Source organism: Octopus sinensis, linkage group LG1, assembly GCF_006345805.1.
Source record: "Octopus sinensis linkage group LG1, ASM634580v1, whole genome shotgun sequence".
Lineage (NCBI taxonomy): Eukaryota > Metazoa > Mollusca > Cephalopoda > Octopoda > Octopodidae > Octopus > Octopus sinensis.
Genome location: NC_042997.1, coordinates 167,921,192 through 167,937,552, shown reverse-complemented (window position 1 = coordinate 167,937,552; position 16,361 = coordinate 167,921,192). Strand labels below are relative to the sequence as shown.

Below are 16,361 nucleotides of genomic sequence, written 5' to 3'. Positions count from 1 at the left end.
GGCCTCTCGCTCAGAGTAAAGGGCAGACTGTATGATGCATGTGTTCGAACTGCCATGCTACATGGCAGTGAAACATGGGCCGTGACTGCTGAGGACATGCGTAAGCTCATGAGGAATGAAGCCAGTATGCTCCGATGGATGTGTAATGTCAGTGTACTTACTCGACAGAGCGTTAGTTCCCTGAGAGAAATGTTGTACCTAAGAAGCATCAGTTGTTGCGTGCAAGAGAGACGATTGCGCTGGTATGGACACGTGGCGAGAATGGATGAAGATAGGTGTGTGAGAAAGTGCCAATCCCTAGCAGTTGAGGGAACCCGTGGAAGAGGTAAACCCAGGAAAACCTGGGACGAGGTGGTGAAGCACGACCTTCGAACGTTAGGTCTCACCATGGAAATGACTAGAGACCGAGACCTATGGAAGTATGCTGTGCGTGAGAAGACCCGGCAAGACTAGTGAAGCCATAACCCGTGGCCCCTACCTGGGACGTAGTCAGTCCACCTGTGCATACCTTCCTGCTTGTGACGCTTGTGAAGACCTGTTGAGGCAAATCAAATCAAAGTCAAATCGAATCAAGTCAAACCAAATCAAAATAGATGAACATCAATGGAATTTGTATCCTTGTGGTACCAGTGCCGGTGGCGCATAAGAAAACCATCCGAACGGGACCGTAGCCAGTACCGCATCGACTGGCCTCCATGCCGTGGGCACGTAACAAACACCATCCGATCGTAGCCGTTCGCCAGCCTCGTCTGGCACCTGTGTCGGTGGCACATAAGAAAAACACTGAAAACACCATTTCCGAGTGTGGCCGTCTGCCAGCCTTGTCTGGCACCTGTGTTGGTGGCACATAAAAAAAACCATCCGAGCGTGGCCGTCTGCCAGCCTCGTCTGGCACCTGTGTCGGTGGCACATAAAAAACACCATCCGAGCGTGGCCGTCTGCCAGCCTCGTCTGGCACCTGTATCGGTGGCACATAAAAAACACCATCCAAGCGTGGCCGTCTGCCAGCCTCGTCTGGCACCTGTGTCGGTGGCACATAAAATCACCCACTACACTCTCGGAGTGGTTGGCGTTAGGAAGGGCATCCAGCTGTAGAAACACTGCCAGATCCGACTGGCCGGTGTAGCCTTCGGGCTTGCCAGACCCCAGTTGAACTGTCCAACCCATGCTAGCATGGAAAGCGGACGTTAAACGATGATGATGATGATGATGATATATACATATATATATATATACATATATATATATATATATATATATATATTATATATATATATATGTATGTATGTGTGTATATGTTTGTGTGTCTGTGTTTGTCCCCACCAACATTTCTTGACAACCAATGCTGGGTGTGTTTACGTCCCCGTAACTTAGCAGTTCAGCAAAAGAGGCCAATAGAATAAGTACTAGACTTAGAAGGAATAAATCCTGGGGTCGATTTGCTCGACTAAAGGTAGTACTCCAGCATGGCCACAGTCAAATGACTGAAACAAGTAAAAGAGTATGATGAAAGGCTATGACAAGTGATGAAATAACAGTACTACAATGAATCCATTCAACAAATGCCAGAATGGAAGTGGCAAAAACAGTAGAAGAGCTGACTAAAAACTTAACAGTAGATGCACACACACACACACATACACATACTTTATTGCTTATACATATATATAACTTTTCAAACAATGTTTTAATATGTCATTATTTTTTTGTTCTAAGTTCAAATCTTGCTGGTTTTAATTTTGCTTTTCTTTTCCTGGAAATGGTAGGGGTGGCAGTCAGTCAAAAAATGTACGCATACATACATACACTTCAAAGATGGAACTTCTTTCTTTTACCACTTCAAATGTAATATCTCTTCCCTGAAGACGGAGGCTCGTCTCATCTGATGATGGAATCAATCTTCAGACATTATTTTGGACTGCTGAGCCCCCCAGAAACAGCTGTTGGATTTCTAATACTTTTCTGCAACCCCTTTAATCATCTATATAATTTGTATTCTGTATTTTTGCATGATCATCATCATCATCATCATCGTTTAATGCCCGCTCTCCATGCTGGCATGGGTTGGACGATTTGACTGAGGACTGGCAAACCAGATGGCTGCACCAGGCTCCAGTCTGATCTGACAGAGCTTCTACAGCTGGATGCTCTTCCTAACAGCAACCACTCTGAGAGTATAGTGGGTGCTTTTATGTGCTACCGGCACGAGGGCCAGTCAGGCGGTACTGGCAACAGCCATGCTCAAATGGTGTTTTTTATGAGCTGCTTGCACTGGAGCCAGTCCAGCGGCACTGGCAACGACCTCGCTCGAATGTTTTTCCACATACCACTGGCACAAGTACCAGTAAGGTGACGCTGGTAATGATCACGCTCGAGTGGTGCTTTTTATGTGCCACGTGCATGTAAACATATATACATTTTTTTGTATTTCATGTATTAATATAGTAAAACTTTATATACTGATCTGTCTAACTTGCTTATCCCTACATTTATTTCTATACCTACACAAGTTTAATTCTTTTGAGCACTACTAAGTGTATTCTCATCTATGAATTATATACATACATACGTAAAAAAAGAGACATACAATCGCACTCATATATATATGTGTACATACATATGCACATATTTCTGGTGACCTGGTAAATTGTGTGTTTTGAACATGCAAATGGAGGAGGCATTCTCTGATAACAAACCAACAACAGCGATCAGATATTCACATTCAAACCTGCCAGAATGTTTAAAGAATGAATAGATACATTGTTTGGACTCTGGTTGCTCTGCATGCACCAAATGAATTAATAGAATATATCTACATGTCAGAAATGTGGTAACAAGTGAGTTCAATGATAGCTTTTTTTTTTTGAGAATGCAACATAAGTCTTAAAAAAAAAGACATGAATTACATCCTTAACCCTTTAGTGTTCAGATTACTCTGTTAAATGTAATACTTTTTTCACTCAAATTGTTTTGAATTAATCATACATTATCTTACAGCTTTGAAGTTTCAATGGTGTGATAGTTTATTCTTAGAATGTCAATGTAGGTTAGGTGTAAGGGGCTAGATATGGCCAGTTTGAGTGTAAAACATGTAGAGTATTTGGGCCGGATATGGCCGGCCTAAACACCAAAGGGTTAAAGAACCAAATATCTAAAAAGCAAGAATTGAAAAAATTAACAATGGCAAAATTTAGTTTAAAAGGGGAAAAGTTCAAATACTGAAAATATACTTACTGTGCTTTTGCTAATCCAATACAAAGTAAAAATGTGAAGAGCAATTTATCCTTTTCAAACAGAGACCTACACACATTGTTATGGACACTGCGGGTGAAATAATCATTGAGATAGTTTATTCTTTCACTCAGGATCTGCGAGGGTTCACTGTTGGTGATTGCCTGCATGGAAACATTGGAAAAGTTCAACAGTTTGGTTAGTTCAATAGACATTTCATTGTGATTTTTCTTGGGTTTCTGCTCAACCATAAAGATTTTATCAACCCTAGTTGTGGTTAATATCAACCACACAATACCGGCAACACAACATTTATCTTATGGAAATTTAATATGTAATTGTGATAAAAGGTACTGGCAAACCAACTCTTAGTGCCACAGACAAAAAAACAGACAATGTAAGTTTGGGAAAGATCAGACACTAACCTGATGATATAAGTGAATAAACCAGGTGAGAGAATATTGGTACATGGGGTCTATATTGGCTAGGTCTGATATGGTGAAGAACAAAATGCTTCCATGTCTAGCCACCTGTGAGAACATAGAGAGTGAAATATATATTTTAAAAGTTTTTGTGCAAAACACTTGATAGGGTCATGATCTTTGCATAAAAATTTTCTTATAAGTTAATAGCTATCATAAAATTGTCTGAATGAGATTGAATAAAACACACACACACACACACACACACACACACACACACACACGAGTGAGTGGACACATGAAAGAAGGGTGCTCAAGCAATTTATTGGGAGTTATATGTAGGGATCAAACTGTTTTGATCCTTTGTTCTCTCTCTTCTATCTTTTCAAAGAATATATTTCTCCCAGCATTCACTATTTTCCTCTCATTCTGGTCTAATGACCCTCCACGTTTGTTTTTGTTTGGTTTCCTTGCATGTCTCCACTGTCCTGTTTTAGTTCCCAACTTTGACCTTCCATAAATCCTAAATTTTATTTTAGAATTTATGGGAGCAACTGTCTTTGAAGATTCATATTGTAATTTAATCTTTTAGGCTAAACTGAAACAGCTGTAAGAGAATATGTTGAATTTTTGCAGATAATAAATTGAAATGAAGAGTAGATAGACAGCCAACAACTGATGAAGGGTAATTTCTCTGTGTTTACTTGTCCTGTTTTCCATTTTTGCTCTTGTTGTTTACATATTTAACTCATTTGTCTGCGTATTTCATGTTGTTTACACAGTTGGTGACGTCCTGTACCCATATATGCATATATATATATTATTTATTATTATCAATATGTATATGAATATTCAAAAGAAAATTAGAAAATGGAGATATAGCATTAATATAATTTATTAATTGCAAAAATTCAGCATATTCTCTTACAGCTGTTTAAAAGATTAAATTACAATAATTAAATCATTATATTAGACAAAATCTCTTCAGAGCAGTAGAAAAGATATACTGTTAGGTTATTAGGTGTTGTGCTTTCGAATCATCTCAGCGGACTTGTGTGTGTGAGTGTTTGTATGTGTATACAAACACATATATATATAGATGCTTTGAAGTTGTTGGTTATGGCCAATCAGAAAGTTACCTTTGGTTTCACATCTATTATTGCTCTTAGCAATATAGATCACTCATCAGATTTGCCTGCCCAAGGATATGTGCCTTTGGACAGCAGCTCTGAGTGGTAAGTTTCTGACTAGCCATAACCAATCGCTACATAAAATATTACTACTCAAAAAAATCTTTTTGCAGACTTATGAAAAACTAACTGGTTATATGTATGTGCATATACACACACATAAATGTATATATACTCTTTTACTTGTTTCAGTCATCTGACTGTGGCTATGCTGGAGTACCACCTTTAGTCAAGCAAATCAACTGCAGGACTTATTCTTTGTAAGCCTAGTACTTACTCTATCGGTCTCTTTTGCCAAACTGCTAAGTTACAGGGACGTAAACACACTAGCATTAGTTGTCAAGCGATGTTGGGGGGACAAACACAGATGCACAAACACACACACACACACACACACACACACACACACACACACACACACACACACACACACACACACACACATATATACGACAAGCTTCTTTCAGTTTCCATCTACCAAATCCACTCAGAAGGCTTTGGTCGGCCCGAGGCTATAGTAGAAGACACTTATCCAAGGTGCCACGCAGTGTGACCGAACCTGGAACCATGTGGTTGGTAAGCAAGCTACTTACCATACACCCAGTTCTGCGCTTTTCTGTCTGTCTATCTGTCTGTTAGGAATAAATTACCTGCACCATTAATATTTGAACTTTCAACTGATTTAGTTTAATGATCAAGCACTTTAACCATTCAGCTACTAAATCTCTAAATATTAACTGAGAGAACTTGGAAATAAAGAAATGATAAAAAAAAACATAAGATAAATAAAAGCTAGGATAAAGAAATATTTATACCGGTTTATATCCATTCCTGACTTCATCTATATCAAGTTCTGTAAGTGATGCCGTCAATTGTTTCTCTTCTATGTCTTCAGAAAGGGTTTTACTTGATGAAAGGACCTGAATGGCTGTTTCATCCTCAAGAATATTTCCCTTGTGAGAAAAGAGAGAGAGTGGAGGGGAAAGAAAGAGTTTGACTTTATTGATTGTTTCCTAATTGCAATAGGTTTCAGCAAATTGCTTTTGTTGTTTTTTAAGCATATCTAATTTAAAAGATTTATCAAATATGATAACTCACATATGTAATATAGTGACTTAAAAGAAAAAGAAAAAAAAAATGATCAAATGAGGTATTTAAAATCTAAAAAAAGAAACAAGGAAAATAACTCCAGTAAGCTCAATTAGCTGAAATTTATGGACATTGGTCTTTAAAGAAAAAGAACATGTTTCTGTATTATTGGAAACTTCAGCAAATTATATTCTACCTATCTGGTAAAATTAAAAGAGTAATCAATATTTACAGAAGCACCTGAGCAGTAGTGAACATTAACTGTATGGTTGAGGTCAAGGACCATAAATCCTCGAGTATAATCAGCATTTTTTCCCAAAAATTTAAAGGTCAAAATCCTAGTGCGTACTATATATGAGGTTAAAAATGAAAATTATTTTCTAAGCAATGTCTGAGTCTCTATTTGCTGTCCGGCAATGTTTATTCAGACACATTTTGTGATTTCAGACACAAAAATACCTTACGCTAAGCCTGAAAGCAATGAAGTCATAAAAGAATCATCCATAACTTGCAATAAGCAACATTTATTAAACGTTATTACTGTTATTTCTTTATTTTCTGCAAACAAAATGCACAAAAAAGCTACACATTTGCATTATGTTATATATACAATAATAATAAAGGACATTACTGTATACAGTTTTACAAACCAAGGGCGTTATATAGACCTCCTTGACTTAAGTTAGAGAAGGGGTGTGTATTATACACAAGGTTTAGGTTTTTCAGAGGTACAGCCCCCTAAAATTCCCCTGCGTATTATACTCAAGGGCGGACTATACTCGAGGATTTATGGTACTTTAAGAGAGAGGTCTGCATACTAAATATAAACACTGTAGAATTTTATTACAATGTTCCCTGTAATTTTTAGTAGTCAGTGTATGTAAATTTTTAGTAGTCAGTGTATGTATATATACACTGAATTGAAAATAAGTGTAGTTATTTGAAACTATTATCTTATTGTATATACAGTAAATCCATTTGTGCACTAATTGCAAAACATAGAGGCAACAGGGATCGCTTTTATATATAATATTGTAAGTTGATTAACTTTGATTGCTACTTGGAAAATCTCAGTTGGTCAAAGCTTTTCAACTTACTATGTTACATATATAAGCCCCTATTGTATTTGTATTTAGTATGCAGAACACTTCCCTATAGAAGTGATACTCAAACAATTAAATACCATTTTGTTTTTGACAAAGGCATGAGGAAGGCAGCTCTTCTCAAAGATACTCTGGCATAAAACTCATAGTCAAAATAGTACCAGCCATCTGGCAATGCTTGTCATTGGAATCTATTATGGTGACCAGCACTGGATTAACCATTAAGCAAAATAAGCACGTACTTAGAGCATCAAAGGAAGGAGGGCACACCACAGAAATGGTAAGTGGTTTATGGCACAAAAGAGATCACTTTAAATTTGCTAAAATAATATTTGGGATTCTGTTGTGTCTGGAGAGAGTCATATTCTTTTTGTGCCTTATAATTTAACACACTCACCAGTAAAATTTCCACTTATTTCCTATTTTTATTTTCCTAAAATTTTCATTGTGTCTTGCAATCTTTTCAATAATCTTGACTCTTTGTTGCGTCTTGCAACCTTTCAATAGTCAAGACTATTGAAAAGGTTGCAAGACACAATGAAAATTTTAGGAAAATAAGTGGAAATTTTACTGGTGAGTGTGTTAAATTATAAGGCACAAAAAGAAAATGACTCTCCCCAGACACAACAGAATATGCTTCAACACACAAGCTCACATAAAGAATCTTGCAAGCCAAATCCAAAAACGAAATATTTGGGATGCCTTTATCTCTACTAAGTATAGATGCAGATGTGTTACCTAAGATTAATTTTGAGGATCTTATCAAAGACTTTGTAATTCAAAAAAGTAGAAGGAAACTTTTCAAATATAAATAAAGTGGAAGTGTACAAAAATAAACATTATTTTCCCTTTTACTATTTTGTTTCATTTTCAAAAATAAAAATTTATTTTATGGTTTGTTATTGTTTATATTTTGAATTACATAATCTTTTATGGGGGCACCAAAATCTTATGAGTGCTTAGGGCCATGATAGGTCTTAATCCAGCCCTGATAGTGACTGTGAGTGGCAAAAGTGTTGTAGAAGCTTTTGTCACTTAAACCCAATGATGTACTGATGTTTCACTACCATTTCACTTCTTGATCTATTTTGAATTTTATTAAGTTCTATGGCAATGAATGCATGGAGTGAAATGACATATCCACATACATGAAAGGATGAAAGTAATTCAGGCTGCATGTGAGATGGCTACCATCTGAGAAGATGAAGGAATTATGCATGTATGCATGTGTATATGAACATGTGGGAATGTTGATATTTAACTCAATGTTTAAGCAAAACAGTGCAGATGTTGACATTCCTTTTTGACATTATGGTAGATAACTTTCTGCTTTTGAAGACTTTTTTAATACAGAGGCCCCTTTCATGAAAAACAAGTAAGTGTTGGTGATATGAAGAGCATCTGGTAGTAAGATCCTACCTCAAAAATAAATTCTTGTCCAACCCATGGAAAAACAGACATTAGATACATAAATACCTTCCTACCTGTCTACATTCATCCATCTGTTTGGATATTAGATGGATTGCAATGAATATTAACTGATGTTATACCTGTGAATTAGAGAGGACATCCAAGATCTTGTCTTCAATCTCTTTCAGTTGTCTTTTATTTTGAGCGCTTTCAATAATTAATTGGTTCTTTTTCTCCTCCAGGTCAGGTTTTTCACGAGCAGCCACAATACCAAGTAACTGGTCTTCAAGTCCATTTGGAGTAATGACAAAATTGATCAGGGTTACCTGTGAAAAGTTGACACATACTGCATTTACTGAAATGGTTTTTCATAAAATCTTTTCACCCATTTCACTCCAGAAGGATATATATCTACTGTATTTTTTAGTCTTTATACAGTATAGGCACAGGCGTGGCTGCATAGTAAGTAGCTTGCTTCCCAACCACCTGGTTTCAGGTTCAATCCCATTATGTGGCACCTTGGGCAAGTGTCTTCTATTATAGCCTTAGGTCAACCAAAGCCTTGTGAGAGGATTTGGTAGATGGAAAATGAAAGAAACCCATTGTGGGATGTGTTTGTGTGTCAATGAGTGTGTGTGTGTGTGTGTGTGTGTGTGAATGTGTGTATGTGTGTATGTATGTGTGCATGTGTGTATGTCTTTGTATCTAAGTTTGTCCCCCCTCCCCAACCGTTTGACAACTGGTATTCGTGTGTTTATGTCCCTGTAACTCAGCAGTTTCACAAGAGACTGAAAGAATAAGTACTATGCCAAAATAAATAAATAAATAAATAAATGCTGAGGTTGATTTGTTCAACTAAAAACTCATTAAGGCGATGCTCCAGCATGTCCCCAATCAAATGACTGAAGCAAACAAAAGATAACAGAATAGGCAATTTAGAAAGTTAACCAGCAACAGATGTTTAGTAGTGAGGGAAATACTGTATAACTACTGCAACTGCTACTATGAGTAAACAGTCCATATTATCAATTCTATGATTGACACTGTACATTGTACCAATATTGTTGGCAGAATTATTAGCATGCTGGGTGAAATGCTTAGCAGTATTTCGTCTGCTGTTACATTCTAAGTTCAAATTCCACTGAGGTTGACTTTGCCTTTCATCCTTTCAGGGTTGATTAAATAAGTACCAGTTACACACTGGGGTTAATGTAATCAACTTAATCCCTTTGTTTGTCCTTGTTTGTCCCCTCTATGTTTATTCCCCTGTGGGCAATAAAGAAATAAATATTGTTAAACTACAGCTTGAGTAAACTTATAAATTTGATATAAATATTGAATGCCCTTTCATGAATTATATTGTTTGATACAGTTGTCAATAATTTATCTGTGGAATCAGGAATTCTCATGGTAAAACTATGTTAAAATCTCTAAGGCTCTAACTTGCTAAGAATCAATAGACAAATGTATCTAATACACTATTACAAGAAAACAGACTAGATGCAACAAAAGAAGCATTGATGTGGCTATTCGATCTGCTAGAAATAGCTAGATTTCTCCCTCTCACCTCTCTCTCTCTCTCTCTCTCAAAACATGTGAGGACAAATTAAATAATTTTAATATGACTGAACAGTTATGATAGGAATGCCTTTGATCATAAATGCTTTTGATCAAGAGCTGAGGTTAAACAACAACATACTAATAACACAAATTGTAAAAGTGATTACCTTGAGAGAAACCTCTGGTAAGTAGTGTGGATTTCGCAAGCAAGTTGTTAGGTAAAGCCTGAAATCTTTACTGTATTCCACAACACGGTCTCTAAACCTTATATAGTCAACTCCTCTCTGTCAAATACATAGAAAAATATGCACATAATATATATTTATACACACCCATGTATTTACGTATACCGTAAATCCTCGAGTATAATCCGCATTTTTTCCCCAAAATTTAAAGGTCACGTACTATATACGAGGTTAAAATGAAAAATATTTTCTAAGCAATGTCTGAGTCTCTATTCGCTGTCTGGCAATGTTTATTCAGGCGCATTTTGTGATGTCGGGCGCGAAAATACCTTAAGCTAAGCCTGAAAGCAATGAAGTCATAAAAGAATCATCCATAACTTGCAGTAAGCAACATTTATTAAAATAAAAGTATTCAGAACACACAATAACATGTAACAAAAACAATTTGCAAACATATTTACATTCCCATATAACAGTTAAGAACATCACCATTATTGTATTATGCGTGCATAGAAATGTTTGTTCTACTAGGTGCTGCTAGCTTAATTACTCAAGACTCAAGTTAGAGAAGGGGTGTGTATTATACACAAGGTTTAAGTTTTTCAGAGGTACAGTCCCCTAAAAATCCCCTGTGTATTATACTCAAGGGCGGACTATACTTGAGGATTTACAGTATTGATTATATGTATATATTTATTGATTTAAACACCACACACATACATACACATATACACACATCAGTGAGTGAATAAACAACAGAGGGTAGCATTCAACACATGTAGCTGGGGTTGCATGCATAAGATGAATTTGACTCAGCTCCACAATAAAGTTTCATCCTATGTGCCCACCTTGTCAGATATTCAGAGGCAGAGTAGAAACTTTGAAAAAAATATTTAAAATGGCTTCTAGTTGTTTAGTCTTCTATTAGTCAACTGTGGTTATGTGGTTGTAATACTATCAGAGCAAACAACAGTTATTTTGTTTATCTTTAGGTCCACATGTTGCAAACAAGATGTTGGTAGGATTCTGGAAACACATTGATGGTAGGCTGTAGTGTGGCATATTCAGCAACATTAGTTTTTTGTAAGACATACTGCCCATAATAAAGTTTATAATTTTGATAATATCCTGAAGCACATTGTTTAATTCCGGTGCTAATTTTTTTGTTGCAAGGGCCTCTCGATGGATCATGCAGTGTATAAAAGTTACATGCTTATTACCAGCAGCTTTAACAAAAGATTTAAAACCAATATTTTCACCAGTCATCACTTTTGCACCATCTGTGCATACTCCAATACAGTTTTTCCATTCTGAACCTACAGTTTAAAAAAAATTCGTCAACTTTACTATATATGTCCTTCTCACTTGTATGTTTTTCCAAAGGATGACAAAATAATAATTCTTCATTGACGTTTTCTTTATAAATGTATCTGATGTATACTAACAATTGAGCCATTTTTGAAATATCAGTTGTTTTGTTCAACTGAACTGCAAAACATATAAGCTGAAATTTAAGGGTTTGAATTTAATTTTCATAACCCCAGCATTTTATTTTGCAACCCATAGTTTAAGAAGCATTGTCATAGACTATAGAGCCACTTTCACACAATATAATGGCATCCCAAAATATTATATGGGAATGACAGCCAATAAGTTTAAGGGATGATATACATAATACATGTATTGCTTCAAATGTAGTGATGGGGAAAATGCCACCTCTTCGTTCCACTTTATCTGGAGAATCTGAGATCATAGAAACGACTTCCTCCAATATCAAATGGAGTATCCTTGAAAAACATAGAAAATAACTGATGTCACCTCTACTGGTCAGATGTGGTCACATGGCCACATCTGACTAATAGAGGTGTAAACACTTTGAAGCTATCCTGAATTTCTTTTAAAGTCTCTGCTCTAACTCCAAAGATTTGATGAGGCAAATAAGTGATGTGCCCATGAAACTTTTGGTACTATGGAACTGAGTTAAATTTTTATGTATGAATGTGTATTCAGTGTATTCAGGGATTTTGTTAGAAGTGGAGGGCACCACCATTAAAGTAAGGTATCCAACACGTCAAGTAGAGGGTATATTTGTATATTTATTTATTTTGTGACTCTTAAAGGACTAGCAGTGTTGAATTTCAAGGAAATCCAAAGAGTTTACACACACACACACACATACATGCATGTATATGTGTGTGTGCGTGTGTGCATGTGTGTGTGTGTGCATATGTGTATGTATATATGCATGTGTTAGTGCAGACATTGTTACATGATTAAAAGGTTTGCAAGAACATGCTTTGATTGGTTCCATTGTACAACATCCAGATTTACCACTGCCTTCTGAGGGATTTTGATGGAAATTGTTGGAAGCCTGTTGCATGCACTCGTGTGTGCGTGTGTGTGTTTGTGTGTGTATGTGTGTGTGTGTCTCCACGTATGTGTGTGCGTGAGGTTGTGCGTTTGAGAAGCATGCTTGAGTAAAGAATTTAGAATAGCATTGTGCATTGTGGCACCTTTTTAGTTTTTACACCATTATATTGGAATGATTTACCTGCTTGAAAGTCTGCTTCAGAAGAATTGGTTCTAAAAGTGGATCAAGTTCTTCTCCAACATTTTCTAATAGACATGGACAACCAAACTAAGAAGGAAGATAAGAAATAAAAATGAAACCATTCTAATGAAGTTATTTTCTTAAAGTATTATCACAACATCTTCTGTTGTACCAACACTGTCATCATCATCATCACTAGCATTACCACCATGTTGTCAAAATGACCATTTTTCCATGATGACATATGCTAGCTATGTCTGTTATACTATATATGAGGTCTGATCAATAAGTATCCAGACTGTTGCTATAGTAACGAAACTAAAGCACACAGGGTAAAGCTGCTTGGCAAAGATTGACCTTGAACTCTGCTGTGCATGCACATTAAGTTTTAACATTCTAGCTCACTTCCACTGTTTACAGCAGTGCTTGGAAGGAAGATGTGTAGTGTGTGATCGTTGCATTGACCATGACAGAGAAAGCTGTTATGGCAATACCTGCTCGAAGGCCTATGCAAAGTTGCAGAAAGTGTATGGAGAGGAGTGCATGAGCTGCACACAAGTGTATGAGTGGTTCAGACGTTTCCAAGATAGCCAAAAAAATGTTGATATTAACAAACATTCTGGGAGATTTGTAACCAGCAAAACTGCAAAAAACAGTGCAGATGTGAGGGGAAATTATCGAATTACCATCCATAAGTTATCAGAGGATGTGCAGATAAGTTATGGTTCAGTTCAGTTGATTATCACTGAAGATTTGGGTACGAGGTTTGTGTCTGCCAAGTTTGTGCCAAAACTGCTTTCAGCTGACCAAAAAGACACTCAGGTTTCAGTTGTACAAGATCTCCTTGGTTGTGCCGAGAATGATGAAAACTTTTTGAAAACTTTATGTAGGCCTCTGAGCAGGTTTCCCCAAGCTTTTGGCAAAATTCAATACAGTTCTGTCATGGTCATTGTAACAGTCACATGCTACACACCTTCTTTCCAAGCACTGCTGCGAACAGCAGAAGTGAGCCAGCACATTAAAACTTAGTGCGCTTGCACAGCAGAGTTCAAGGTCAATCTGAGCCCAGCAGTTTCACTCTGCATGCTTTAGCTTTGTTAATGTGGTAACAGTCTGGATACTTATTGATCAGACCAGATATTGCTACTTATCTCAGTTTCTTTACATCTCATTGGTACAGCTCAAGATTTTGAGATCTAACCTCTCTACTTCTTAGTGGTCCTTCCTCTACCTTGAACATCCACATCCAACTGAAAAGAACACTTTTTTTATATATCACTCATTCTTCCTTTACACCACTTAATCATACTGGCACAATCATCTCTTCTGAACTTGTTGGCTGTTGTTAGTGTCTCAGCACAGATGTACTGTGAGAATTATTGGGGGTTAATAATACACATCCAGTAAATCCTCTACATTCATGTCCTTATAAGGGATCTAAGAAATCTCCCACATTCTATTACTATCAACTTCCCATCATATTGCATCATGTGGGAGCCATTATGTACATAACTGACCAGCTAGAAATAGCAACCAAACATCCTTCAAATCATACACAATCTTGGAAAAAGGAAAACTTGCTGTAGACTATGTCAACTTAAATATACAAAAAGTGGGGTCTGTCATAGCTAGAATACCTTTGACCAATATTCTGCTTCATTGTGGTTGATCTGGAGTTAAACAACATCAGTAATATTTACAGTACATTCATCAAATCTAAAGTGTTAGTTCTTAACCAGGTTATCAAAAATCTATGTATCTTTTGTGCTCCTGTTGCTTACTCTATGTACAAAGGATTCAGTTTCTAAATATACCCATCAAGCAAGGCATTTTCCCATACAATGCTAGGATCTTTGGCTTTTTACAACCAGCTCTTAGTTTCTACTACTAATAAGCATCGTCTGTTGCTAATTACTAGTTTCTACAACTAACTAGTATTATCCGTAACTAGAATTTTCTGTTACTAGCTAGTAGTTTCTGTTACTCATTGATACTTTCTGAACCTAACAAGTACTTTTCACAACTAACAAGCTAGTACTTTCTACCACAAACTGGTAGTGTCTGTCACTAACCAGTACTTTCTGTTAATAAATAGTACTTTCTACGACTAACTAGTTGTTACTGTGTGTAGGCATGAGAAAAAGAGAGAAAAACAGAAAGGGTTAGAGAGAATGTGACAGAGAGAGGGAGGAAAAACTGCAGATTAGAAAGAGAAAGGGGAACAAGAAAAGGAAGAAATTATACACACACAGACATGCACGCATGCACACACACACTCACACACACACATACATACATATATATATAATTAAAGTAAGCAACAAGAATATCTTCGGTAATTTGGTATGATCATTTCATGCTACATCATTTTATTAAACATTGTAAGTATTACATCAGTTTTAAAATTGTTGAGCAATCTTCAGCCATTCATAGAAGTTTTCCATCAATACATATACTTATATATATATATATATATATTATATATATATATATATAGAGAGAGAGAGAGAAGAGAGAGAGAGAGAGAGAGAGAGAGAGAGAGAGAGTTGGGGAGAGATTTTTAGAAAGAATATTCAAAGCTCTGTAATGTTGTTTACCTGTAAGCAGTTCTCTATAATCCGGCCATAATTAGCATCAGTGTGTTTGGTGACTTGAAGTTTGTTGTGACATTCCATGTTCTTTATCCATTTGTTGGCTTGACCTTGTGGGTCAATTATTAATGGCCATCTCCCACAGTTGTCCACAATGATACCATTCTCTACTGAGAAGCTGAAACATTGATATCATCATTTTAACAATTTAGCACTGGTTGAAAGGATTAGCTAACCAACATATCCTACACATTTTGTTATCTATGAGGGTCCTACATCCTCAGATATGACTCCCCATTTGTTCATCCTCATCTTTCTCCTCCACAGCTACCTTCTGATGTCAGTAAATTGTACTGTTTCATTCAGGACTCATGATTTATTTGTGTCACATACACATAGCAGTCTTTTGTTTACATTCATTACCTAATGCTTTTAATGCCCAGCTTCACTTTTAGAATGCCTTTCATTCAAGTTGACCAGAATTTTGAATGAATTCAACCCACAATCAGCAGCAGCAGCAGCAGTTGTCCAAGAATTTGGACCTAGAGATCTCCATTTCTAGCGACTTCGAGGACCACCTCTCTGGTGTCGGGCGTCAACGAAGAGCCCTCGACTACAAGATGACCAAAGTTTTTTTTTTCCAAGGCCTGGGGTCTCTCGCCCCTAAGCCCTAGACCATCACCTAATCACCCTTACCTGTCTTGTTGCTTAACAACAACAACAACTATAACACCAGCAGCAGAACTATCACCATCGTTACCATCACCATCACAAACATAAACCACTACCAGCAGCAGCAGCAGCAGCATGCAAAATTTGTCAGCTTCTCAATTGACCAATATAACAAATGAAAATTTAATGAAGTCACATGTTCTTCAGATACACAGTTATGCTTTCATCCCCCAAAGTAAGTAGCAGTTATGCCTACCATAATCTTAGATGTTTTATTTAATAAAAATGAAATGGTTGAAGGGACGTGTTAGTGGGTAGTCATTTGAAAGGTCTTCTTGTTTAAATCCATCATAGGGC

General features: G+C 36.7%; 1 protein-coding gene across 1 annotated transcript in view; it reads right to left on the bottom strand.

Moving 5' to 3' along the window:
* Positions 1-16,361, bottom strand: part of LOC115211117 (dynein heavy chain 3, axonemal-like) — a 180,634-nt gene that overhangs the window by 30,362 nt on the left and 133,911 nt on the right. The window contains exons 61-67 of the mRNA XM_029780047.2: positions 15,339-15,510; positions 12,742-12,828; positions 10,173-10,289; positions 8,586-8,771; positions 5,659-5,796; positions 3,657-3,761; positions 3,235-3,395 (exon numbers count right to left, since the gene is read on the bottom strand). Coding sequence (XP_029635907.2) covers positions 3,235-3,395; positions 3,657-3,761; positions 5,659-5,796; positions 8,586-8,771; positions 10,173-10,289; positions 12,742-12,828; positions 15,339-15,510 — 966 coding nt within the window. The remainder of the gene's footprint in view (positions 1-3,234; positions 3,396-3,656; positions 3,762-5,658; positions 5,797-8,585; positions 8,772-10,172; positions 10,290-12,741; positions 12,829-15,338; positions 15,511-16,361) is intronic.